The sequence below is a fragment of the Podarcis pityusensis genome, assembly GCF_964106645.2.
Source record: "Podarcis pityusensis genome assembly, chromosome: 16".
Classification (NCBI taxonomy): Eukaryota; Metazoa; Chordata; class Lepidosauria; order Squamata; family Lacertidae; genus Podarcis; species Podarcis pityusensis.
Window position 1 is genome coordinate 3,518,143 of NC_138041.1, and position 27,627 is coordinate 3,545,769.

Consider the following 27,627-nt stretch of genomic DNA (forward strand, 5'->3'; position numbering starts at 1 on the left):
ACTCTGGTTTGCCAGAAGCGGCTTAGTCCTGCTGGCCACATGACCCGGAAGCTGTACGCTGGCTCCCTCGGCCAATAAAGCAAGATGAGCGCCGCAACCCCAGAGTCGGTCATGACTGGACCTAACGGTCAGGGGTCCCTTTGCCTTTACTTTTATGAAGAATATAAAAAGGATGACTATAGAAAGTTATGAAAGTTTTATCTAATAAGAACCTTAATAATAATAATATTAAGTTATTTTTCTGCTTAATCTGAGAGTTGACTCAGTGTTGCTTTTTGCGCTGTGATTTACGGACAAGAGCCTGGAGCCAAAAGCGCCTGACTTTGGACAATGCATCGCAATCAAGTTATTTTGGGATTAGGAGTCAGCAGATCAGAGAAATCAGTTTCCTTTTCCTGGGACAATAAAGAGGGAGCTTGCAACCAGTGCCTTTCCTGTCCCCTGGCTGCCTCCCAATGCCAAAAGCAGAATCTTGCAGAATTCGAAGACTCCCGAGACCTGATCTTGTGGTAGAAACAGACGGCGCGATTCACAGAGCAGAGGAAGCTGGTTTTTACCATTGCTCCATCTAGCTTAGTACTGTCTGCACTGGCTGGCAGCAGCTCTCTGGGGGTTTCAAGCTGGGAGCCTCTCCCAGCCCTACCAGGAAATGCCAGTGGGGACTGAAACGGGGACTTTCTGCAGGCAAAGCCAATGCTTTGCCCCAAGTTAGGGCCCTTCCAATAAAACAAAAGCAAATGACCACATCCCCATGGCTCTGATATAAAGGGCTGGTTCCAAGAGGAACTCAGGAAGCTGCCTTATAGTGAGCCAGACCCTTGGTGCAATTGACTCAGTGCTGTGTACACTGGCTGGCAGCATCTTGCCAAGGTTTCACATTGCAGTGAAGAGGAGAGGCCAGATATTGAAGGTGGAAGCTTCTGTGTGGAGAGTGCTGTCCCTTAAAAATAATCTGGGCCTCATGATTCTCAGCATGGAGCAGATTAGACAAAATCATGGAGGAGGAGGTGGCTATCAAAGGCTAGGAGCTAATAATAATAATAATAATAATAATAATAATAATAATAATACTCCATCTGACTGGCCATGTTCTGCCTCTATTATCGTTTCACCTCACCTATGGTAATAGCTTCTGAGTTTTCTCCTTCGGAGACTACGCTGGAATTATTCAAAATCTGACGAAACCTGACCCACGGGGCTTTCCGGGTCAATTTGGGTACATTTTGACTGTGCTGCTTGTTTTTGGTAGAGCTATATTAGGATTAACCAAACCATTTAAAAATTATTGTTTTCATGACGCAATGGCTATAAAAACACCCAGCAACTAATTTTTCTGTAGGCAGCTTTGTGAGGGTTCTGTGGCGGAAGAGCAACATCATTCAAATAAACACTTTCACCACAGATTTAACCCTCACAGGCGGAAATTGACATACGCAGTTTTTAGGGTGAATTTTTCAAGCACCGAGTGGAATTCCTCTGCATCTTGGGGCAGCCCGAAGAAAGCCACGTGGCAGGACCTTTTCGGTGGCTGCTCCCTCCTTGCGGAACACCCTCCCTCTTTATTGACTTTCAGGAATAACATAAAAACATTCCTGCTCACTTCAGGCCTTTTGATGGCAACCTTGGAATTATTAGCTGCAAAGGTGACAGTTTTTTAATATATTTTTTTGATGGCGTTAATGTTTTAAACTTTTATTTTTTAACAGCACAGACAGAAATTCCTTCCTGTATTCATAAAAATGTAAGTTGTTGTCACCCTCTGCAGGCAAGCTGTTGAACGCAGGGCGGAGGCACTATACACAGCGGTTTAGCAAGCTGCTGTGAAGCTCCTCCCTCTTTAAAAGGGGGTGGAGCTTAGGGATGTGGGAGGGGCTTGGGTGAGCTGTGGGTGGCCTGGTGATGGATAGATGAGGTGTAAAGGAGATGGGAGCTGGTCAGATGTGGGCGAAGGGCAAAACAGGAGGAAAGGGTGGCAGCCCCTACTCATTCATAACTGCATCATGCCAGAAGAACCAAAGAAGAATGTTGCATCGAAGAAGAGCGCTTTCGTCTGTTTCCCTGGACCAGTTTCTGCTTGAGAAATCACACGGGACTTTGGTTGCTGTTTCGTTTCACAGCATTAAGATACTGAATGGAAACTACAAGTGGCAGCTTGGGAATTCTGCGGACACGCTTTGCTACCCCAAGCCAAATTCAAGCGTGTCTCTGCATCCGGGGCTCAACAAAAATGTAATTTACTTTCGATTGATTCCATCAGGCTCCGCTTTCGCCGGCCGGCCTAGAAGCAGCCATTCCGTCAGGCGACAGGAGGAGAGAAAAGGGACCGTGGGGCTTCCTTATCGGCTCAGCTGAGAGATCAGCAAGTTCCAGCTTTTTCCTCTCCTTCAGCTTGTTCCACTCCAGCCCGTTGTCACGAGAACCTTGCAGTGAAGAACTGGTGCCCAATTTTGCTTTGCTTTCCCCTCCTATTTCCCCATCACTTTTTCCTTTTGTGCTACGTCTTTTAGATAGCAGGCCAGAGTGCAAGGATTATTATCACAGAGATCGCTTTACCAGCCAGCTCTTTTTGAGGCTTGTCATTTTTAACTGTGCTTCTCGTTTGGCAATATATTTATATGAAAGCAGAGTTTATAAATACTGAAATGAAAAATAAATAAATCGGAATGTCGGGTGGTACAATTTTTCCCAACCCACCCAGCGTTGGGTCTACTCTATTTTTGCAGAGTTGATAGTGCTGTTGTTGCAACCCTCCTGAAATCAGACCAGTGGCCCTGTAGTAAGCTCTGGCCCGTTGGCTGAAGACCGATCCTTTCTGAAGGGGTCTCCTGTGGTTCAGATCCAAAACTTTACCAGCAAACCTTCCCTCCCTCCCCGCTGCAGTCTCCCCCTTTTGCACCAGCCAAGTGATGTTATCCCTTGCATGACACACTCCCAAGTTAATCACAGGGTGCAGGTATGCACCTGGGGGAAAAGAAAACAGCGATTATATCTTTGAAAGCAAACAGGAGAGGTTTATTTTTAAACACAGATGAAGGAGGGTTGCTCGCCCGGCCCAGTCACGCTGACTGCTAGGAGTCCTGACCGCTGGAAATAGGAACAAATGTCAAGCCAAAAACTGCACAGGTTTCCTCCAACTTCCAGATCAGAACTGGAAACCTCTTTCATCCCGAGGGCCACATTTCCCTCTGGGAAGTTTTTCAGGGGCCGCATGCCCGAGGTGGGCAGGGCCAGAGGGAAAAGTGGGCGGAGCAACAACTGCGAACGTAATCTGTGTAGAGTAGGCAGGTTTCTAAAGCCACTCACACGTCCCCTTTTCCAAACATGGTTGGAGTTCAGGGATGGATTCTGACCAGGCCAAAAGCAGTCCAGGAGGGTGCAAAGCAGGGCTATTGAGGGGGTGTCCAGGGGCCAAAGAGAAGAGCCTGCAGAGGCACACTCGGTCTGAGGTTTCCCACTTCAGTTCTTGAAGCAACAGTTGGTCTTTGATGACTCTCCGTTGCACCACCAGCAAAACAGACCAACGAAGAGAGATCCTGATTTATTTATTTCCAAGTGAAGAGCCTGATGGGGTGTATTTGTTTCGGCAGGGGGAGAAGGCAGACTTGAAGAAGTCTGAAGATGCTTCCAAACCTCGGCTTCTCCTCAAATTGCAAATAAACAGGAAATTCTAAGGAGTTGGTTCCCATGGTTTGCTGGGCTTAACCCCCCCCCCCTTGCTGATCATTTCTTCCCACACTTCCCAGAGGCGAATGACCTAAACCTCTGAAAATGCAAGGCAAAACTCTGGCCTCTCCTTCCCTTATTTGGGAGCGATTCGCATTTATCCGGCTTCATCCAAAAGTCTATTTCAGCCTCTGGCGACCAAAAGGAGAACTGCAACAGCCTTCCCATCTGACGTTCTATTGGATCTTATTTTTAAACCGGTATTTTGGTGGGGAAAGGGGCCTTCGGACGGTTGGCCCGATTGTTATTGACATGTCACAAGGGACTACATTTGTGGTCGTTTAGGATATTTAAAAAAAAGATTCGGTAGGTTTAGAATATAATCCATACTTTAGAGTGGCTGGGGGGGGGGGTGTCCTTAGCTTTTGCCTGATCCAGCTATGGGTCTCTTCTGCTGTACATATGGAACCTCCAGGTCCAGAGGCAGTCTACCTAAATCTCTAGGTTCTTAAAGGAATTTGGCCTTGGTGAGAACAGGGCAAGTCCCCTTTGGCCTGATCCACCAAGGTTTCTTAGATCCTTCTTATGTCCTCCCGATAGGGCTGGGAGAGACCACCAGCCAAAACCCTGGAAGGCCACTGCTGCCAGTCAGTGTAGACCAGCTAGATGGACCAATGCCCCCAACTCAGTAGGAGGGAGCTGATAACTAATCCATTGCAACTGCAATCCGCAACTGCTTCCTATGTTCCTATCTTAAGTCAACAGCTTTCTTCAGAACATGAGGACTAGCGTTTTTAATTTTTAACTGCCCTGTGATCTTCGAAGAAAGGGTGCTGCAGAAATTTAAAAAGGAAATAAAAAAGTAAAGGTAAAGGGACCCCTGACCATTAGGTCCAGTCGTGACCGACTCTGGGGTTGCGTGCTCATCTCGCTTTATTGGCCGAGGGAGCCGGCGTACAGCTTCCAGGTCATGTGGCCAGCATGACTAAGCCGCTTCTGGCGAACCAGAGCAGTGCACGGAATCGCCGTTTACCTTCCTGCCGGAGTGGTACCTATTTATCTACTTGTACTTTGACGTGCTTTCGAACTGCTAGGTTGGCAGGACCAGGGACTGAGCAACGGGAGCTCACCCTGTCTCGGGGATTCGAACCGCCGACCTTCTGATCGGCAAGCCCAAGAGCCTCAGTGGTTTAACCCACAGCGCCACCCACGTCCCAAATAAAGAAATACTCCCCCTTTAAAGGAAGAGCTGTGGCTCAGGGACAAAGCAGAAGGTCCCAGTTCAATCTCCAGGTAGGGACCAGAGAGACTCCCTGTCAGAAACTTAGCTGCCTAAAACTGTGAGCAGGGAAACCTAAGTAACTTAAGAGAACGAAGTTTGGGATGCCATGGAAGCGAATGCTGCAGCCATCGCAGGAGAGAACCAGGAATCAAAAAGTCCACGTCGACACGAGCTGGACGGCATTTCAAAGTCCTTTTTAGGTACTTTTAAGAGAGCACAAACTTCAAACCTACGGGTCGAGACAAGGGTTACTTTATTTCCACACATTTTCTCTTTAATTCTTTCGCACCCAACTCTCCCTTCCTTCCTCTTTCTACATCATCAACAACAACAACACAGTCATCTGCAATTGCCCAACAGGACCCGGACGAAAGGAGGGTGCCAACACCCCCCTCCCCATCACCTCCCCCACCGCTACAAGCAGCAGCTTCAAAACTCCAAAATCTTGGCTGCACCCGAGGCCTCAGTGGAACGGCTGACAGGCGGGCCAGTGATGTGCGACAGATGTGGGGTGGTGCGCTTTTTGCGTGTTTTTTAGAATGCGTCTTTTTGACTATTTTTATTTTTATTTTTTTAGAAAAAAAGCAAACACCAGAAGATAGAGATGAAGATGATGTAAAAAAATTATATATATATATATGTATGTATATATATATATATTTATATATATATGATTCACATCTATTTACAGTATGGCTGGGAGGCGGGGGGAAAGTATAGGAACCGGAGGCTAGAAATATATCCATGTGGTGAATTGTTAGCCTGCAGGCCAGAGATGGCCCACAAGCCAGATTTGGACAGCCAGCCCCAAGCTCAATTTACCACCGCTGCCCGTTTGCAAGGATGCTCTGGGGTGTGTACTGGCCACACGCCCTTCCATCGCCACTGGCCTGCAGCCCCCCGACGGCTCTCAAACGGCCCCTGAGCCCCAAAAGAGGGTGTTAAGTCACCCCTACTGTACGGTAGTTCATCTGGGAGAAACGGAAGCGAACTTTGAGGGGAGAAGTCTTTTGAAAGGGCAGAAGGGAAGGAAACAGAGTCTGCCTCCAAATACAGCCCACCGCCAAACACAAGCCGCTCTAAAAAGCCCCGCGGTTTCAGTCCCACCACCCAGGGAGTGGGCACAGTGGGCAGCAGAAAGGAAGGGGCAGCGGCTACACAGATACCTGAACACGGAGGAAACGAGCCTAACTCACTCCTGAGAGTCCTCCGTCCTCACTGACCAGCTTGTGCCAAGGTAGGCACACTCCACAGGCTTTCTAGCCAGCGAAGCCTTGGCAATGACACCTTTTTCTGCACTCATCTGACAACTGTGACAATTTTGAGCTGGTGCCGACTGCCCTCAAATCAAGGTGGGCTTTGTTTCCCCCGCTAGGCCTGTAACCCCAAAGCATCAACTGGCGGGACAGTGAGAGGAAGTCAGAGGTCCAACCAGTCAGATCATTCATCAGATATTTTGCCCAGTCTCTGCCACCTCGGCCTGCCAGCTCCTCTTGGAAAGACACAAGACAGAGAGACACTTGGATGGCCACCGCTCAATTTTTTAAAATAATACGTGAAGCCATCCATCTTAATTTTTACATTGCCCCTTCCTCCTATTGTCTGTACTCCAACCCATCTGACGGCCCCAAATTCTCTTCTCAGCCCAGAATGACAGAGGCAGAGGACGACAAAAGACGGGAGTGGCACATTGCTGTGTCAGAAGTGCAGGGAGAAAACTCCTGGGAGCAGAGAAAGGGTAGTGGGATGTGTTTTCTCCAGGAGATGCACCATGGTAAAAAAATGTTTTTAAATGCAGGCTTGCAGAGGTTCTGGGATCTCGTCGCCAGTTCGGCGGTGAAGCAGAGGTCCAGGCAGCTCAAACATGCAGAGCAGCGTGGATTTCAGGCGTTGGCAGCAGAGCAGGGCTTCCGGGGACTTCCAGCTTTCCCGAAGTTTCTAGCCTTCTAAGACCACAGGATCAGCGTTACTAGCAAGGAGTGCTTGGTGAAATCCCTCAAGCCAAGAGATGAGGCGGGACGAGATTGCCAGAGGTCACAGGGGGAAGGAGGCTTCACGCAAACACTCTGCTGCGTTTTTCTTGCAGCACTGTCCCACCAAAGAGCTGTCAACTCAAGAAGGCAGAACATTTAACAGGTGGGGGTCTCGTTCTATGGAAACTGCAGAGAACTTTCTCGGGTGTCATCGAAAGGCAAAGCCCAGGACAGTAGCTAGGACACAGATTCCCCCTGCTGCCATTTTTTACTTTCTCATTCGCCCTCACAGCCCTGTAACAAATGGAGCCAAATTAATTATTACAAACTCTGTTGTAGGCTGTAAGGACCCACACGGGTGGGTGGGAAGAGGCAAGATGCTAGATTTTGTTTTTAAATCTTTTCAGCAGCAGCAAATTAATCTTTTGTGCTTTCGCTTTTTCTTTTAGAGGAGGAGTTCAGCTCCGCCTGTTGCTGTGTGCAGTATTATTCCAGAAGCCTCAAGGACAGCCATCAGGAAGAACTTGCTCCTTGCTACAGGATTGGTTTCCCTGACCCAGCTGTCCTCAACCTGCTGCCCTCTGGCTGTTTTGGACTACAACTTCCATGAATGAGGCTGTGCTGGCTGGGGCTGATGGGATTTGTAGTCTGACACATCTGGAAGGCCTATTTGGCAAAGGATGTCCTGAACACGAAGAGGCAATAAAATCCTAATTTTTTGAAGGGGTGGGGAACCAGAGATTTAGAGTGGGCGACAGTGGGAAATCAACTAACGGATATTTCATTTCGAAGTCCGCCAGAAGCTGAGCCAACTCTTAAGGTCAAGCTAACTTGGCCGTAGCTCATCCCACTTAAGGCACTGAATTTTGTTAATTTGAAAATCTAATTAGTTTTTTTTGGGGGGGGGGGAGTCAAGGGATTGGAGGTGCTGAGTGGCAGAACTCAGCTCAATATTTTTTAAGGAAAAGGTTTTTCACACAACGAGACCCTGGGAGGTTCAAACAGAGCTGAGCATCAAGGTATATGGATGTCTGTGGAACCAAATGGCCACTGCCAAATAAAACCCTCAAATTTGTCACCCAATACCCAGATGCTTGAATTCAAAGCTAAAAGATTTCCATTACAGTGATCATGATTCTCTTACCAATTCTCGTTTCTCAAATAGAAATCCGACCTGCTTTCCTTAGGCATAAAAGTTATTTTATTTATGCTCACCGACTGCATTGGGGATGAATTTGTGTCCATTTTCTAAATGCTTTTTTTTGGGAGGGGGAGAGAGTTAAAAGTTGTCAAGAACAACACTGGAATCAAGGTCACTTCCAAACAAGGCAGCACCACACCCCGTTAACAGAATACCTTGCAGTTTGGTAGAGGGCAGCGATGGAGAGGGAAACTCTGTAGGTCAAGGATTTCAGCACCCGTTTACAAACTAAGCCAAGGTCCTAGTCCTGAAGCCTCAAAAGCACAAGGGCAATATATTTTGCTGCAATGTCAGAAGCCGAGCGCTGCCGGATCAGTTGAGATCTCTCCTTCCCAATAATCAGGACTGAGAAGCAGCAAACATCTCTGCGGCCCCTACAATTTCCTGATAACCGACCCTCTGCTTCCATTGGCACAGAATTTCATGTTGTGGTTTTTAAAAAATCCACGAGGGAAACACAGCCATATGGGGAGTGGGGTATTGGGACTTTGAGCCACCTGCGGCCACTCTGTCAAAGGGCCCTCGAGGAAAAGCTAGATGCCGACCGGTGTGACAGTGGCGGCCTGCCTGTTTGCTGAAGAGCCGTGTGAAGCTTAAAACTCTCCACATTCTTTACACCTGCCTAAAGTTGGTCTGACAAAAATGCTTTTCAAAACCCTGCTTTGAAACGAACACAGCATCCCTGATCCTCTGTAAGTTGATAACGGACCGTCTACCCCTTAGGAGCCACATGGGGCCAAAAGTCGGCTCAGGCGGCCTTTGGGGTGGGAGGCGGCGCTCTGTGCAAAGACGCCTGCCTCCTGCCCCTCCTCAGTTTGCCAAAGAGACACAGCGTCCACCAAAACCTGCTGTGTGGACACTTTGAGCAGCCTAGCTCACCCACAATATCACGGACCAAAGCCCATCAAGCTTTTGCTATCTTAGCTTAGAAAATGTTGAAACAAAAAATCCTGTTCGAACCAGCCTTTCCCCAACCTGGGGCTCTCTCTAGATGTCTTGGACTACAATTCCCATCAGCCCCTGCTAGGAGGGATGGCACCCTTGTATGTGCCAGGTGTTGGGCTCAGAATACCGGAGCCATGATGCTTTAGACCCCAGTGGGAAACAACATGCGGAACTAGCTGAATCCTTGGTCTAAAAACCAGCAGAGCTCTTCTTACGAGAGCTGGCACAGCGATGAGGTTCAAGAACCTGGGCCCTGTCTCAAGCAGCCCCCCCCCCCAATCTCACCCCTGTAAAGAGCTCCCAAAGTGACCGAAAGCAAGCTTGTCTCTCTCGGCCGCAAGGCCCTGGCAAGCATCCTGGACTACCTTCATAGGGCTGTTGCCACAATGGCTGTGTGCACCCGGGCATGTTATATAAAAACGCTTAGTGTTATTCTTAATTATGATCCTGCTCTTAGGCTTTCTCCAACGCCACTGGCAGTTCCGGATCTCACTTTCAGAGTTCACAGCGGGGGGAAACTCACAGGTGGGGCTGGTGCTATTCCACTGGCCTTCCGCAGCGTCGCAGGAACAAGCAACAGCAGCTATAGAAAAATCTGGCTTTGGCCCGGCAGGACACCCCCCCACCCCACTTGAAAGTGAGGTTCTTAACTCATCCTGGCGGGCGAGCGTAATTTAAGAACCTGTTTTCAGTGCTCATCAAGAGAACGGAGGGCGGGGGCGGGAAAGGACATCAGATCAGAACTGCAAAGAATAAACCACGTCCACGTGCCAGGCTCCTGGTTTGGGATTTGTATAAATATTTCCAATGGCTAAAACGAGTCCTGCATTATCCCAGCCTTATGATACAGCAAAGTTCAATCCATCTGACCAAAAAAAAATATACATAATAAAAATAAATCAAAAAAACCCCAAAAGGAAAAAAAGAGAAGAAAACTCATCAGGAGGCGGAGGAGCGCAGGTTACCCTGCCAGCTTGCTGGTCACGAGGGAGGATTTCCTCTGCGGGAGATCTTGCGGCGTCGGGATGTGGTCTCCCGTCACCAAGTTCTTGTCGGTCCCTGCAGTTGGCAGCTGCTTGTTCTTGATCTTGGCCTTCGCCATGTTGTAATCCCCGGAGTCGAAGTACTTTTGCTGAAAAGCGGGAGAGACAAATGTGCATGTTTAGAATCTGGGGCTACCTTTGAAGGTGACCCGGAAACTACAACTAATCCAGAATGCGGCAGCTAGACTAGTGACTGGGAGCGGCTGCCGAGACCACATAACACGGTCCTGAAAGACCTCCATTGGCTCCCAGTACGTTTCCGAGCACAATTCAAAGTGTTGGTGCTGACCTTGAAAGCCCTAAATGGCCTCGGCCCAGTATACCTGAAGGAGCGTCTCCACCCCCATTGTTCAGCCCAGACACAGAGGTCCAGCTCCGAGGGCCTTCTGGTGGTTGCTTCATTGCGAGAAGCAAAATTACAGGGAACCAGGCAGAGGGCCTTCTCGGTCGTGGCGCCTGCCCTGTGGAACGCCCTCCCATCAGATGTTAAGGAAATAAACAACTATCTGACTTTTAGAAGACATCTGAAGGCAGCCCTGTTTAGGGAAGTTTTTTATGTTTGATCTTTTATCGCTATTGTTATTATTGCTATTATTAATATTCCCTTGGGAGCCGCCCAGAGTGGCTGGGGCAACCCAGGCAGATAGGCGGGGTATAAATAATTTATCATTATTATTATTATTGAGAGGAGAAGTCAGCAACGTGCCGAGAGTTCAGGACGCCGCTGAGCCAAACCTAAGAAGAGGTTCTGCTGGAGCTGGCCAATGGCCCATCCAGTTGAGCATTCTCTTCTTCAAGCAGCCAACCAGATACGATACGATATGAGAATTTTTATTGTCATTGTCCCATAAAGAACAACGAAATTGAAAAAATCTACCCCAGACATTCAAAAACCCACTAGCCTGCTATCCCAGCATGGTCAGCCCCTAAAAACTCTGATACCCCATAACTGAATACAATATACCCACATAAAGTGCATTTGGATAGAAAGTGTTTCTCAGGCGGCTAGTCCTAGTCTTTATGACCCTGTACCTTCTTCCAGAAGGCAGAAGCTGAAAGAGATCATTTCCAGGGTGTGCACTATCCTGCACCATCTCTGCAGCTTTCTCATGGCACCTGGAAGCATAGATTTGATCCAAGGTGGGAAATGTGCACCCAATTATTCTCTCCGCAGTCTTTACAACCCTGGACAGCATTGCCCCCATAGGAAGCCTCCAAGCAGGACCCGACCACAAGAACCCTCTCCCCTTCCTGCGGTTTCCAGCAACTGGCGTTCAAAAGTGCTATGGGCCTTCAAAGAGTGGAAGCAGAGCCACTGTGGCTAATGGCCATTGATAGCCTTATCCTCCAAGCACCTGTTCAATTTCCTTTTAAAGGCACCCAAGCTGGTGGCCATGGCTGTCTCCTGTGGGAGAGAGTTCCACAGTTTAAATATGGGGAGGACTTTATCATGAGGCTTCCCACAAAAGCCCACCGTCCCTGCTCTGGCCCTTTGCAGCCCCGCTGTAAGCTTTCAGACTTGAATTCTCTCCGTCTTGGCACACATACCCCCTTCTGGAGTCTTTTCATTAGGAAGTCGGAGCCGCCGGGTTTCTGGAGTCCTAAACTGGGGTATTTGGCTTTGAGTTTTGCCTCCTCCGCTCTCTCGGGGATGACTGCTTCCTTCTCCTGCGAATCCTGAAAGAAAGAATAACCCACAAGAAATGAAACCCAGCCGTTTGAGAAAACAGAATGATTTGGCTCTGTTCTGACTGTGAGCAGCGCTTCCCTGGAAAGCAAAAAGTGTGCTTTTGAAGTGGGGACTCCAGGTTGGGGCGAACCACAGTTCACACCTGTGCCCGTGAAATGTGAACAAGGGGAAGGGGGCTATTTGCTTGGGCAAGAAGAGGTGAGCGCTGGGAAGAGCAGACGTTCCCAAGTGGCAAACCAGCTTCTCTTGCAGATGGGGAAGAGAACACATGATTCTCCTGCTGATTGTTGACATAAAGATGCACAACTCCCCTCGTCTCAATGCCGATTCATTTCTCAGAGCAGTTACATTTGATTTGGGAGTCCAGCTGGTCCAAAAGATGGGTGCCCCCCAACGCTTGCCAAGGATAGGAATCATCCTGGGGCCCAGTTGCAGCAGGAGAGCAGGGCCCCAGGGCTTATATGCAGCTTGTTCCAAATCCTTGCCCTGCCTCAAAGTTCACCTTGCTGCCAGTCACGCCCTTTCAGCCTAACCTAACCAACAGGGTCATTGCGAGGAAAAGGGTGGCTCTTCTAAGTTGCTGAGATTTTCTTTGAGTTACGTTAAATTAACTCTCACCTCCTTCATTCATTCATTTTATTTCTCATACAAACAAAAAGTCATGTTCAAAGTGGCTTACCACAAGAAAACGAATGCATTTTAAAAAGCAAACAGTGCAAAAATGATTTCACAGTAACATAACAAAACAACACAACAGTATACATAGAACATCCTTACTATTATTATTACTACAACAACAGTAACAACAGCATTTGTAGTTTAGCTAAGGCGTTTTAATTTGTGCTGCAAACCCCTTAAGAGTTTTGTTTTAATCCAAGTGGTATCTAAATTGTCAAAATGAAGATGTTGTGTAACCCTGAGCTCCTTTCAAGGAAAGTGGGGCATACATTAATTTAAATTGTTTTACTATATTTTTAAATGGTTACAACTCGACCTGGGACCTCATGCAGGTAAGAAATCTGATTGACAGCAATAATGCCAGGATATAATGGAGTAACATTGGGGCAATGCTAGTTTTTGCTTTGCTCCATTAAAGGAAGAGAGAGAGAGAGAGACTGTGTGTGCGGGGAATATGAGCAAGCACGAAAGAGAGATGGGGAGAGAGGCAGGTTTTGCCTTTATTGACTTCTGCTGAGTCCCTGTTCCATTATAAACCTCCAGGCCAGGATGCCCTTTGTTGAGTCACGAGCACCATCTGGAACATCCGACTATTTTCAGACCAGCATGTGCCAGAGGGCAGCCATGCTCCCGAATGCACTGCCCTTGTCCCGTAAACCCAGCTCGTTCTAACATCTTTAGGAAAATACACGCCACTGCTCCTCAGTTTTAATTGGGAGTGGGGGGAGGGCAGGAAGGGAGGGAACACTTTTGGGAAATCTGCTGCTACCTGTCAGGAGGCTTTGGGATGGAAATAAATCACGACTGCACGGTCTAAAAGGAAAAAAACTCGCTTGCAGAGAAGTTACACCCCAGCTCTCTTATTGACCCAAGGAGCAGACAGTACAAGCCAGGTCTGTAAACCAAGGAGGGGTTGGGGAGAGCCAGGTTTCTCTGCCAGCAGGCTAGAAGCCGTTCCGCTTGGAAAGAAGCCAGTCATAACTGCTAAGCTAGATGTGTGAGGCAAGCCGGCAATTGTAGTGCGGCTAAATATCAACTTTCCCAAAGATTTGGGCTGGAAGGTGTGAGATGAGGCACCTTCCACGACCACTGAAACGCAAACTGGCAGAGACACATCTAGATCTTCCTTGGAGGTTTTTAAGCAGAGGTTGAATGGCCACCTGTCATGGATGCTTTAGCTGAGATTCCCGCATTGCAGGGGGTTGGACTAGATGACCTTTGGGTCCCTTCCAACTCTACGATTCTATGATTCTAGACCGACCTCCTGAACGACTGATGCAAGGGAGGTGGGATCCACAAACCTTGGCAATGGATATTATATTGCTGCAACACAACAAGGCCAGGTGTGTGGCTTTTTGAAGGAAGAAGAACCTGTTAAAAAAACAAATCAACCCAAGTTTCTAGTCCTCAAGGTGCTCACTTGTTATTTACTGCTTAAGAAGCATTTCTGAGAGGTCCCATGCTTTCATCCCAGTCATTCTCTTGCTCATCCTCATGGGAAGAAGTCTGCAGGAAGAGAGTTCCCTTCTCTCTTTGCTGGGAGCCTCCACACCCGGCGCTGGAAGCTGCTGAGCTCAGCTCAAGGGCCTCTGCTGCCAAGTTGGAAAACCGCACTTGAATGTCGGAGCTCAGCAAAACTTTGGAAGGCCACCTCAGGCTCTCCTGACACACACTTCCTAGCAGAGATCACTGGAAGGAGCACTGGGTCAGAGTTCAGATCCCATCACCGGCCATTAAACCCTCACTGAGCAGGCAGGGTCAAAAGTCCTGCTTTTGTGGTGCTTTGTTGTTGTTTAGTCGTTTAGTTGTGTCCACCTCTTCGTGACCCCCTGGACCAGAGCACGCCAGGCACTCCTGTCTTCCACTGCCTCCCGCAGTTTGGTCAAACTCATGCTGGTAGCTTCGAGAACACTGTCCAGCCATCTCGTCCTCTGTCGTCCCCTTCTCCTTGTGCTCTCCATCTTTCCCAACATCAGGGTCTTTTCCAGGGAGTCTTCTCTTCTCATGAGGTGGCCAAAGTCTTGGAGCCTCAGCTTCACGATCTGTCCTTCCAGTGAGCACTCAGGGCTGATTTCCTTCAGAATGGAGAGGTTGGATCTTCTTGCAGTCCATGGGACTCTCAAGAGTCTCCTCCAGCACCAGAATTCGAAAGCATCCATTCTTCGGCCATCAGCCTTCTTTATGGTCCAGCTTTCACTTCCATACATCACTACTGGGAAAACCATAGCTTTAACTATATGGACCTTTGTTGGCAAGGTTTTAGTTCATCATTTTAATGTTCGAACAAGAGAACTCACAGCCAAGAGGTCTATCCCTCAAGACTAATCCATATGTCAGTTCAACACACCCCTATCCCTGTTTACACAGCTTCCCACCAACAGGCCCTCCCAGGCCTGGGGCCTGTGTTCGGTTCTTCCTCCACCCCACCTTTACATGCCTTGCTCTCACTCTTTTCCTCAGGCACCTGCCTTACTTAACCTTCCTTCTCTCAAGTCAACAGCTGCACACCTTAACTTTTATTTACTTTCTTTTATTTACTTTTAAGGAACTCCTATTTCTCCACTGCCCCTGCCCGGCCGCAGCAAAATGACAATTCGCTCTCCTCATGGCCTGTCAATGTCCTGTGCCCAACAGATGCACTCCATGACATCACAGCATTTCAGCCAATGGTGACGGGCCTTCACAGCTATTTTGTTTTTTTTAAGCCCATCATGAAATATGTGAATGATTTCTCCGCAGGAATAACTTTCTGACAGAGCTGCTTGACAGCGGAGCGGACTGCCTGGGAAGATGAAAAACTTACCTTCATTGGAGGTTTTTAAGCACGGCTAGATGACCACCCATCAGGGATTATTAACTATAATTCCTGCACATGTGGCCCGCTTCCAACTCTACAGTTTTATAATTCTATGAAGGCTCTGTACTATCTTTTTTTATTTTAAAAAAAGCCTCTTTATCTTGTGCATTAGGAGGAAGCAAACACTCCGTCTCTGGGAAAGACAGAACGCTTGAATGGTTAAATTGCCAGGCGGTAGCTAAGAGCAGATTCTGTGGGCAGCGTTCACAATAAGTGGATGACTCAGGAAAGGCAAAACACGGGGCGAAAATAATACTTGTGTGGAGGAATTATGTGGGATGAGGGAGAATGGCTTTTGGTACTGTTATGTCAGTGCAGCAAGCGATCCTCTGCTCGGGGGTGGGGTGGGGGCGATGTGCGTCAGCGCAGCATTCAGTACTAAGCCTCCAGGGCAGGGCTGCTGCCTTTCCCACTTTTGAACTGGGTGTAGCGGCTAGTATAGATGCATTATAAATAAATCTGCAGCTAATTCTGCTCTTTGGATTGCAGCTTCTGTGACTCAGATTCAAGCTGACAAAAGATTCCTTTTTTAAAAAAAGAACATAAGAACACAGCGTCACTCCAAGTCCTGTTTCCAATGCACTTTTCTTTAATGCTGTCTGTGTACTGCAGGGAGAGTTGGTAATGATGTTATTGTGTAAACAGAAAAATAAATTAATACAGTAGTACAGTCATACCTCATGTTGCGTCCGCTTCAGGTTGCGTTTTTTCGGGTTGCGGACTGCCAAAACCCAGAAGTACTGGAACGGGTTACTTCCGGGTTTCAGCAGTCGCACATGCGCAGAAGCACCGAATCGCAACCCACGCGTTGCGAATGCTGCAGGTTGCGAACGTGCTTCCCACACAGATCACGTTCGCAACCTGAGCGTCCACTGTAATAGCAATAATAATAATAATGTAAAAGACAGTACAAGAACAGTTGTGCTAGGGGAGGGGCGGTACCTCTGGCTGGGGGACACATGTTCCTTCTGGGGTAGGTTGTTCACCTTTGGCGGTCCCCATCCTGCACTCAGCTCATATATTGCTCCAAGAAGCTGTCGGCGTGTGACAGAGGCCACACCCCAGGAAGCAACTTCAACCGCCCAGCTAAACCAGGTGAGGTGAGGGTAGCCGATGGGTCTCAAACCCTCTGTGAGTTAGGGACTTCCCCTGCACGTGAATACAGGCTCTAAAAGACTTAGCCAGCAAGACCAATAGTGGGTCCGAATGCCAAGAAGCCGGTTTCTGCTTGCGCTGTAGAGGGAAGTGAGGGGCAGGTGCGGCTCATCAGCCTGTGGAAGGAGTCCATCTAGAAGGAAAACTCTGATCCTAAACCTCCACTGCCTTGCAGAATGTTTTCAGGAGAAGAACTTGGGACTTTTTCAAGCTTCTCCACGAACTCAAAAATCCCATCACAATTAAGAGGAAGGTACAGGATCAAGGGGACGAGGGTGGCGCTGTGGTCTAAACCACTGAGCCTAGGGCTTGCCAAACAGAAGGTCGGCGGTTCAAATCCCTGCAACAAGGTGAGCTCCCGTTGCTCGGTCCCTGCTCCTGCCAACCTAGCAGTTTGAAAGCACCCCAAAAAGTGCAAGTAGATAAATAAGTACCACTCCGGCGGGAAGGCAAATGGCGTTTCCATGTGCTGCTCTGGTTTTGCCAGAAGCGGCGTAGTCATGCTGGCCACACGACCTGGAAAAACTGTCTGTGGACAAACGTCTGCTCCCTCGGCCAGTAAAGTGAGATGAGCGCCGCAACCCCAGAGCCATTCGCGACTGGACTTAACTGTCGGGGGTCCTTTACCTTTACAGCATCAAGACCCTCAGCTTGATAAATATTGTTCTTCTTCAAAAAGCAGCAACACACAAACCAAGTGTGACAGAACCTAGATCTCACCCAAGCCAACCCAATTATGTTTGCAGAGCCCTGCAAAATCATGTCAACAGAGGTCAACAGACATCACTTATCTGGGCGATGCCAAACTGGATGCCCCACCGGTGATTCTTGCTTCCTAAAATTCTGTCGCTCTGCTAAAGCTTTCCCCCATGCCAATCTGAGCTTGGCAGAGACATCGGTCCTGAGCCGTTTATTTGGGGCAACCAGTAACCCAAGCTTGATGTGCCCCATCAGGTGGGAGATCACACACACCCTTCAGCTCTGGCTGGCTGGCTTTGGAGGCAGAAATCCCAATTAACCGCATAAGGATGAAAAGGGGTCCTTGGCTGAAAATGAGAGGGGCCAGGTTCAAATGGGTGACTTGTTCCAGCTTTGTCAAGAGACTCCTTTGCATACTCTCAGACAAGCTGCTTGTCTGAGCCCCAGCATCCTACCTCCAACTGTGACAAGCAGAAAGAGGGACCTAGAGCTTAGGGGTAGAGTGCATGATTGACTCACTAAAGCCCCCAGGTTGAATCTCCAGCTCACAGGGCTGTTAGTTAAAGATTTCTGCCACAGACCTTGATGGGTGACGGCCAGGCACATTAGACATTGCAGGCCATCCCAGATCAATGGTCTCGGACTCTGAATGATGCCGCTGTATTGGAAGGAGCCCTCAGTAATAGCCCTAATAGATGGTGACCCAGCATCTAAATAAGTCACCAATGAGTAAGAGCCTACCAAAGTCTGAAGCAAACTGATCTGCCATCGAACAGCTCATTCCACCAGGAAGTACTTTGTTCAGTCAAAACCCCTTTCTGAACCTGCTGGGATACTACCTTCCTGGAGCAACAGAAAATGAATTTGCTGCATCTTCTAGGACTTGTCCCTTTAAATGCTTGAAAATGGCTACCGTAGTGTTTCTCAATGGTGCATTCTCCAGGCTAAACGTGGCCAACCACTCCACCTCTACATTTCCTCATAAGATTTTGATCTACAAGTCCCATGCCAACTTTGTTACCCTTCTCCTGACATGTTCCTGCTTGTAAATATCCATTGTAAAATATCAGAAAATGTACTGTCTTGGAACCACAAAGGATTTGATCTCATTATCGTTCCCGATTGGAAATTCCCCGCAGACGTCAATTCCACCTATGAAATCCCAGTAATGTCAGGGAAAATCCAGGTGTGTAGTGGCCCTACTTCCTGATATACCCAGAACTTTTATGTTCTCTTTGCTAATTTTGAAACCACATTATTTTGAGCAAGGGGAGGAGAGAAATCTTGTCTGGAAATATGAAGGGCTGATTTTATCTGAGCTCCACCAGCTATTTATTTATTGACTGTACTTCTATGCCACCCTTTCTCCTCCAAGGCGTACAAGGTGTCTACATGGTCCTCCTCTCCTCATTTTATCCTAAACAGACCTGTGAACTAAGTGAGGCTAAAGAAAGGGACTGGTCCAAGGTCACTCAGTGAACTTCAAGGCTGAATGGGATTTTGAATTGTCCAGGCCCCAGTCTTAAAAACATATGGGGCAGCCTCTCTCAACCTGACATCTTCCAGATGTTTTGAACTCCAACTCCCAGCAGCCAACATGGTCAATTGGCAGGGATAATGGGGGTTGTCCTGAGAATACCTGGATGTTTTCCACTCCTGTTCTATGATGAGTGACAGGTCCCACAAGCCTCACCATTCTATTTCACACCCACCAGCATTGGCACAGGAGCCGTGCAACACAGTCCTAGTAAGATTGGTCAGTTGTAGCAGAAATTCACAGGAAGCATGTCTGCCAATGGGTATCACACAGTTTCCTAGCATCTAAGGTTGAAAACCGGCTTTATAGTTCTTCCCCTTCTTCAGTTCCTAGCTCCAACATGTCCCCCCTCAATGATCCGAGCCCACAGTTTCAGAGCATGGGATTTTTATCCCATGATTCTGTACTGTAAGAGCTGAAGCAATTCCCATTTTTCAAGATGCAGAGCTAAGGATTTCTTTCTTCACTCACCATCCCAGTCCTTAGTGAAACTTATGGAAGATAAGGCTATATTAGTGGCTACTAGCCATGATGGCAAGGCTCTGCCTTCACTCAGATGCAGCAATGCTTCTGAAGACGAGTTCCGGGGAACCATGGCAGGGGAGAGAGAGTTGCTCTTGTGCCCAAGCCCTGCTTGTGGGTATCCCGTAACAGGCATTTGGTTAACCAATGTAGGAAGGGGATGCTGGACTAGATAGGTCTTCAGCCTGATCCAGCAAAGCTCCTCTTATGTTCTTCTGGTTTCAAATGGAACTAGATTTCCACTCAAATGTAAAATCAGTCAAAATGCATATTTAAGGCAATGCCAAGCTAAACAGTAATCAAAGGTTTTCCTGAGCTCCTTACTCACATGTGAACATTACTTTTAGTAAAGGTAAAGGGGCCCCTGACCATTATGTCCAGTCGTGGCCGACTCTGGGGTTGCGGCGCTCATCTCACTTTACTGGCTGAGGGAGCCGGTGTTTGTCCGCAGACAGTTTTTCCGGGTCATGTGGCCGGCACAACTAAGCCGCTTCTGGCGAACCAGAGCAGCACACGGAAATGCCGTTTACCTTCCCGCTGGAGTGGTACCTGTTTATCTACTTGCACTTCGTGCTTTCAAACTGCTAGGTTGGCAGGAGCAGGGACCGAGCAACGGGAGCTCACCCCGTCGCAGGGATTCAACCCGCCGACCTTCTGATTGGCAAGTCCTAGGCTTTGTGGTTTAACCCACAGCGCCACCCGTGTCTCCATTTACTTTTAGTAGGCCAGCCAAGAAGAGAAGACTCCCTGGAAAAGACCCTGATGTTGAGAAAGATGGAGGGCACAAGGAGAAGGGGACGACAGAGGACGAGATGGTGGGACAGTGTTCTCGAAGCTACCAGCATGAGTTTGACCACACTGCGGGAGGCAGCGGAAGACAGGAGTGCCTGGTGTGTTCTGGTCCGGGGGGTCATGAAGAGGCGGACACGACTAAATGACTAAACAACAAGGCCAGTCAATATGTTACAAAATAGCGTGCAAGCGAAGCCCCTCAAATCTCCTCCACACCAGGCACCGCTGTCTTCCACTGCCTCCCGCAGTTTGGTCAAACTCATGCTGGTAGCTTTGAGAACACTGTCCCACCATCTCGTCCTCTGTCGTCCCCTTCTCCTTGTGCCCTCCATCTTTCCCAACATCAGGGTCTTTTCCAGGGAGTCTTCTCTTCTTGGCTGGCCTACTAAAAGTAATGCAGAGGCCTGCATTTCACAAAAGCTTGCACGCTCACGAAGAGCTCTGGGAAACCCAAAAGCTTGCACAGTTTTGTGACATTTTGGTCGACTTAACGGGAACGCGCTCCCAGCAACGGACAAATCCCCTCTTCCCTTCCCAATGTCAACTATGCATTTTTAAATGCATAATTAAAAATAGCGCCTTTTTAACCCCAGAGATGCCAAAACGAGAGAGAATCCAGGTGGGGGGGAGTGTTGCTGAAAAAAGCCGGAAGTTCAGAATGAATCTCTATGGTTCCAACGGCCTCCAATACCGGAAAGGGCACCTGCCTGGAAGGCGCCAACCAATGAGCGCCGAGCACTGCTCGGGAGCGACCAATCGGAAGCCGCTTCGAGAGCCAGCGGACCAATCAGGACTCAGACCCACACACCAGAGACAGAGCTCTCCCTCGCTCCCCCTCCCCGACCTCACCTGTTTCTCCTCGCCCGTCTCGTCAGAACGGGCGTCGCCGCCGCCGCCAAGCGTGTCAGACATGACGGGGCCTTGGGCTTAGAGGCAGGCGGGCGAGACGGTGAGGCGCTGGGGCCAGGCGAGGCCGGCGCTCCTGCTCCGGCGCCCTCTTCGCCGCTCTCTCCCGTCTCTTCCACAGCAGAGCCAAAATGGCCGCCGCCTCCACCGCCCCCTTTCTAAAGATTGGCCCCGCCCCATCCCCCGCTCTTACGTGAGCGGCGGACCTCCGGCCCAATCAGGAGCCGAGTCCCAGGTGGCGGGCGGCGTCTCAGCCGACCAATCGGGTGCGGCTTTGTCCGACGAGTGACAGGACAGCCGAAAGAAAAGGGAGGGGGGAAACGAGCGGGAGGCGAGACGTTCGAATTAGACGGGCATCTTCTGTAGCCAATAGAAATAAGCGAAGGGGCTCGTTGGGCCAATGAGGGAGCGGCCGGTTATGACCTCGGGAGGGATCAATTGGCAAGAGAGTCAATCAAATCGTAAGAGTGGATTGGAAAACCAACGGGCGCCTGAGGAAAGAGGTGCCTGAGCATGCGCAGAGTGTTTATTCGCCTGCCCCCAAGGACGAGATTTTTTCCCCTGACAAAATCTCTCTGTGCATGTGCAGAGTGCTAGTTAAAAAAATACTTTTTGGCCAAATGCTACTTAGAATTTACAGAGTGCCTTACATCGGGTGAAGGTGCCTCGGAGCCTGTGCAGAGTGTTGGTTTCCAGGCAGCAGAATTAGTGGTTTAAAAAAAAAAAAGAGCTCAGGCCAAAGTGGATCTGAGGGTGGACAGAGGGCTTATCCGCTGAGCAGGTCGAGTTTGTTGGAATAACCTCAGGACTCCAGGTGCCTCTGTGAGCATCTAGAGATCATGTTCCCATCAGAAGGAGATTTAACGATGACCTCCGAGCTAAATGCACAGACCAAATGTGGTAAAAGTAAATGTGTCCAAGCGGCTGTCTCCCAGCTCCACCTGTTACGCAGGATGAGACCCTCCCTGTCTGCAGACTGTCTTGCCAGAGTGGTGCATGCTCTGGTTATCTCCCGCTTGGACTACTGCAATGCGCTCTACGTGGGGCTACCTTTGAAGGTGACCCTTGAAATTACAGCTAATCCAGAATGTGGCAGCTAGACTGGGGACTGGGAGCGGCGGCTGAGACCACATAACACTGGTTCTGAGAGATCTGCATTGGCTCCCAGTACGTTTCTGAGCACAATTCAAAGTGTTGGTGCTGACCTTTAAAGCCCTAAATGGCCCAGTATACCTGAAGGAGCGTCTCCACCCCTATCATTCGGCCCAGACACTGCGGTCCAGCGCCGAGGGCCTTCTCAGTAGTGGCACCCACCCTGTGGAACGCCCTCCCATCAGATGTCAAAGAGAACAACAACTACCAGACTTTTAGAAGACATCTGAAGGCAGCCCTGTTTAGGGAAGCTTTTAATGTTTAATAGGTTATTGTATTTTAATATTCTGTTGGAAGCCGCCCAGAGTGGCTGGGGAAACACAGCCTGATGGGCGTGGTATAAATAAATTATTATTATTATTATTAGACGTCAAGATGCCTCTGATGCATGTGCAGAGTGCCCAGCAGACTAGTCTCCATCCCCCTGACCTTAGGCCAAAATGCCTCTGAGCATGTATGCAGAGTGCTTATCCTCTGAGCATAACTCCCTCCTCAGAGAGACACGCACTTTGCCATCTTTACCTTCCCCATATTTCTGCATTTAATCGCTGGCTCTGCTGCCTTTGATTTGTCTGAGAAAAGAAATAAGTTTTTGTAAATATCTTCAGACTGACAGCCCCATGAAGAAGCGGCCTTGGAACATACTCCGGCTGCATTTTACTCTACAAAGTAAAACGAAGGACACTTTCTCGCCGGCACAGGGGCTGCTTTGCCACCCGGTTCAAGCATTTCAGACAGGTGGGGAATGAGAAGAGAGACATCACTCCAAGCTTAATAATCCATCCTCGATGCAACACTTACCCATTATTGTTCAGGGCAAAAGGGAGACCAGAAATTACGCCACTACCCACAGCCAAGCTCAAGATTTCTCAAGCCTTCAGTTATTTACCATCCAGGGAAGAATGAAATATAAGAATATGTACATAAAGCATAATCCAGGGGTAGGCAAACTAAGGCCTGGGGGCTGGATCCGGCCCAATCGCCTTCTCAATCCGGCCCATGGACAGTCCGGGAATCAGCCTGTTTTTACATGAGTAGAATGTGTGCTTTTATTTAAAATGTATCTCTGGGTTATCTGTGGGGCATAGGAATTCGTTCATCCCCCCCCCCCCAAAATAGTCTGGCCCACCACATGGTCTGAGGGACGGTGGACTGGCCCACGGCTGAAAAAGGTTGCTGACCCCTGGCATAATCCATTAATATACACCTCCAAAGAACGCCCCAAAAGAAACCGTTCAAGCATCTTTACATCGCGGATCTTGATTTGGGATGATTCAAGAACCCTGAAATGAATGATTAGTACAGAACCCCACCCCAAAGCAGTTCAGGTTCAAAGCAGCTTCTGAGAGAGAGAGGAGGCTGCTTGCTGTGTCTCTGTGTGATTTTCTCATTCTAGCCTTGGTCCCTCCCAGGCTGGATACATCCATCTGCTTATGTCAGTTCTGATTCAGAGATGCTGTGTTTAGTGGCCCTCAGAGGAGGGTATTGGTTGCCTCTCAGCACGAGTCACTATTCTCTAGAGGCTGGGAAAATGTTACAAGTAGTGAGCTGCCTGTGCATTTGGAAACGTGGCTATGGAGATAAGACAACAATGCATAAGTATTGGTTTGTGTTTGTTGCAACTGGTAGGGGAGATGGCCAGGAGACCAACAGCAGGGGGCGCCAGAGCCAACGACAGGCAGAGCCAACTAATTCTACTTTTGTGCCCGTCCTCCCTGCTGAGTTCTACAAGGACACCAATGAGACTCGAGTGGAGGAAGCTGGCAGGCAAGGCCACCCCCTGGGCTGGGTGTAAGCAGGAAATCACGCAGGGGCTGAGGACAAACTGAAGTTGGTGGGGCAGTGCCCCAACCGCCAATAAAGTGGTACCTCGGGTTAAGTACTTAATTCATTCCGGAGGTCCGTTCTTAACCTGAAACTGTTCTTAACCTGAAGCACCACTTTCGCTAATGGGGCCTCCTGCTGCTGCCGTGCCGCCGGAGCACGATTTCTGTTCTCATCCTGAAGCAAAGTTCTTAACCTGAAGCACTATTTCTGGGTTAGCGGAGTCTGTAACCTGAAGCGTATGTAACCCGAGGTACCACTGTACATGGTATGGTGACTGGGCAGAGAGAAGTTTTCCTCCCTCTTTCAGAATACAGTCATACCTCGGGTTACAGACGCTTCAGGTTGCGTTTTTTCGGGTTATGGATGCGCCGAAACTTGGAAGTACCGGAACAGGTTACTTCTGAGTTTCAGCGCTTGTGCATGCACAGAAGCACTAAATCGCAACCCATGCGTGCGCAGATGCACCGTTGCAGGTTGCGAACGCTGCGGGTTGCGAACGTGCCTCCTGCACAGATCACTTTCTCATCCTGAAGCAAAGTTCTTAACCTGAAACACTATTTCTGGGTTAGCGGAGTCTGTAACCTGAAGCATATGTAACCTGAAGCGTGTGTAACCCAAGGTACCACTGTACTTTCCTCTAGTTCCCCACTGGCCCTATTTTGCCTCCAGTTCTGTCAGTGCTGAACAGCCGAGTTTGCTATTTGAGGGAGGTTTGCCCAGTATAACAACGTCAACTTGCAAACATACTGTCAGCTTGCCAGCTGCATGCGTTGCTGCACTTAGCAAAAGAACACTCCCGGCAGCCAGCCATAAATTCCTTTCTTTATTTTCTTCTGACAAGATTACATGCAGAATAAACAAAGCGACCCGTCTCTCATGACGCGTTGCTCTAACTACTTTCTCTTTTCCCTCTCCCTCGAGACCAACAGAGCCAACGGCTCAGCCCCTTCCGTTTTCCCCTGTGACGTGGATCCCCCTCTCTCTGAAGCATCTTTTCCTCCCCAGACTCACTATCCTCTTCTCTGTCTTCTGAGGAGGACTCAGTACTGAGCAGTGGAGATCGTTCCCTATATCCTCTAATTCTTTCCTCCCTCGCTGCCTGCAGTTTCCTGACACGTACAAATACAAGTTCTCCTTACGATACAGCAGGCATGTGTAGCTAAACATCCACCTAGCGAAATTTGCCTGATGTTTACTGATTTTGCCTTGTGTAACCAGGAAGCGTGCTCCCAATTTTATTTTATTTTTTAATTTAAAAGGTTCAATGAAATTTCATCAAAGGAACAGCTGTAGCTGTTGGTCCCAGGTTCAGTCCCTGTCATCTCTAGATAGAGATGCCTGAAACCCCAGGGAACAACTGCTAGTGAGTGTAGGCAATTCTGAGATCGATGGACCAATGGCCTGACTCAGTAGAAGGCAACTTCTGTAAACCAGCCCTTTGTCTGGAACCATGAGGACTGGAATCTTGCGTTGTTTTAGGGGGAAGGCCCACCACTTACCGACAGAGCATCTTGGCATCACCTTGCCAACAAAGGCCCGTTTAGTTAAAGCTCTGTTTTTCCCAGTAGTGATGTATGGAAGTGAGAGTTGGACCATAAAGAAAGCTGATGGATGCTTTTGAATTCTGGTGCTGGAGGAGACTCTTGAGAGTCCCATGGACTGCAAGAAGATCAAACCTCTCCATTCTGAAGAAAATCAGCCCTGAGTGCTCCCTGGAAGGACAGATCCTGAAGCTGAGGCTCCAAGACTTTGGCCACCTCATGAGAAGAGAAGACTCCCTGGAAAAGACCCTGATGTTGGGAAAGATGGAGGGCGCAAGGCGAAGGGGACGGCAGAGGACGAGATGGTGGGACAGTGTTCTTGAAGCTACCAGCATGAGTTTGACCAAACTGCGGGAGGCAGTGGAAGACAGGGGGGCCTGGCGTGCTCTGGTCCAGGGGGTCACCAAGAGGTGGACACGACTAAACAACAGCATCTGCTTTGCACGCAGAACATCCTAAGCCCGGTCCCTGACATCCCAGCGTGAGGCTGGGAGAAACCCCTGCCTGAAACCCTGCAGAGCTTCTGCCTGTCAGTGTAGACAATACTGAGGTACCATCTGAGTTGTGTTATGAGGCAGCTTCCAACGTCCGCCGCGGCAGCCCTTTTCCTCTTCAGGGCTGCAGCTGGAGGATGCTCCACAAGAGGGAGCCAGCATCCTTTTGGAAAGCCGGGGTTTCCCGTTGTCCAAAATGAGAAACTTCATCCTCCCGGAGTTGAGACAGACACAAATTAAAAGGCATCTATTAGTGGGCTACCAGGCAAGCCCAACCAGGCAGATAGAAAGTGGAGTTAATAATTCAGGGCAACGTTGAGTCAAGCGGCTAAACAGCAGCTCTGCTGAGCTCCTAAATTTAGACTCCTTCAATAATTCGAAGCAGGCAGGGATCTCTGCCTGGGCTTTTCGCTTTAGCTCAATCTGTAAGTGGAGAGAGAGAGAGACAGAGAGATAGAAAGGGAGTCCTTCGCTCCCCAAGTGTGAGGTCAGCCTCCCTCTATCTCAGGGGCAGGGAATCTTTTCCAGCCTGAGGGGCGCATTGCCTCCCAAGGAACCTGCTGGGGGCCACATCTCAGTGGTGGCTGGGGCCCAGGGCAAATAGGATCAGAGCAATGGTTGTAAATATTACCTCTGAGCACCTCTGGTTTCTAGATACACCCCGCTGTATCCCCCCTCCAGGGAAGCAAGTCATCGGAGCTGAATTTGGAGGGCATCCAGGCCAGGCAAAGTTTCTGGTTGCGAAGCAGGGGACCACTATGTGGTAGGGGGTTAAGAGGAGGAAGGGGACTTGCCTCCATGCGCAGCTGTGGGGGGGGGGGCGGGAGGTCCAGACCGAGGGAAATATTTGGGGAAACTGGAACGCTGAACTAGACGTGCCTATCGCTCTCTTTCAGATCCTCACCACACATTATTATTATTTGTCAGAGCTGCTTCCAGATCCTAGCTCACAGAGGATCACGCTAGCCAGCGATCATTAAACAAAAGTCTTTATTGAGTTACAGTTTCCATTCTCAAGCTGCTGCGTGCAACTCTACGTCTCATGGTTAGATCAGCGAAGCTCCATCTGAGTCTCCGCCCCCTGTACACCAGTTTAAGATTCTAGCCTTACTCCACCTCTTCCGTCTCTCCTTTCTCCTCTGGGTCCTGCTACCCCCCGGGGTCCCTTCCTTCCTGGATTCTTCTGACGCTGACGTTGACCCCCCTGACTCCTCCCCGTCTTTTCGGCGGGCTTTGGGACCTGGCTCCCTATCCGGGCTGCCAACTGCACCGCCCTCCTGTACATTTGAACTTGGCGCGCGCGCCCAGCCTTCAACCTTCCTCTCGACCGTTTCCTCGCTCCCCGATGGAGGCGTGGCCAATCCTGACTCATGTCCTCCCACTGGCAGTGCGCCGCCTGATCCCGATGCCTGGGACTCCTCCCCCCTACTGCACTCTGGTGTGGACGCTGGTCCTGATTTCCAACTGCTTCTCTCTGAGTCCCCTCTGGCCCCTTCTTCCTGGGGTGTCCCCCTCGGCACCCCCCTTGCTCTGACCATGGGAGCCCCTTTCTGTGAATCTTCCGATTCGCTGGAAAGACTCAGAGACCTCGGACCGCTGTCATCGCTAACATTACCTTCGGACTCCTCCCCCTCGCTCTCTATTTCCTCCCTTTCCTGTGCCTCTGCTCC

The 27,627-nt window shown here is 49.3% G+C and overlaps 1 protein-coding gene and 1 long non-coding RNA gene across 2 annotated transcripts; one reads left to right on the forward strand and one right to left on the reverse strand.

Moving 5' to 3' along the window:
• The first annotated feature begins 1,709 nt into the window (after positions 1–1,709).
• LOC308465850 lies at positions 1,710–5,388 on the forward strand. The gene is made up of 2 exons (XR_013980585.1): positions 1,710–1,741; positions 2,258–5,388. It is a non-coding gene; the product is annotated as an uncharacterized lncRNA (long non-coding RNA).
• Positions 5,182–21,082, reverse strand: ENSA (endosulfine alpha). Its single transcript, XM_080986124.1, has 3 exons — positions 20,887–21,082; positions 11,656–11,784; positions 5,182–10,196 (listed from the first exon to the last, which is right to left on the reverse strand). The coding sequence occupies exons 1-3, from the start codon at positions 20,947–20,949 to the stop codon at positions 10,026–10,028; spliced, it is 363 nt and encodes a 120-aa protein (XP_080842250.1). The 5' UTR covers positions 20,950–21,082; the 3' UTR covers positions 5,182–10,025.
• Between the last annotated feature and the right edge of the window lie 6,545 nt (positions 21,083–27,627).

Bases quoted from the DNA above. Each gene is read 5' to 3' on its own strand.
- ENSA (XM_080986124.1), bottom strand. From the start codon at position 20,949: ATGTCTGACACGCTTGGCGGCGGCGGCGACGCCCGTTCTGACGAGACG. The intron at 11,785-20,886 runs GTGAGGTCGGGG...TCTTTCTTTCAG, and splicing joins AGACGGGCGAGGAGAAACAG to GATTCGCAGGAGAAGGAAGC. The intron at 10,197-11,655 runs GTATGTGTGCCA...CCCGCTTTTCAG, and splicing joins TGAAAAGACTCCAGAAGGGG to CAAAAGTACTTCGACTCCGG.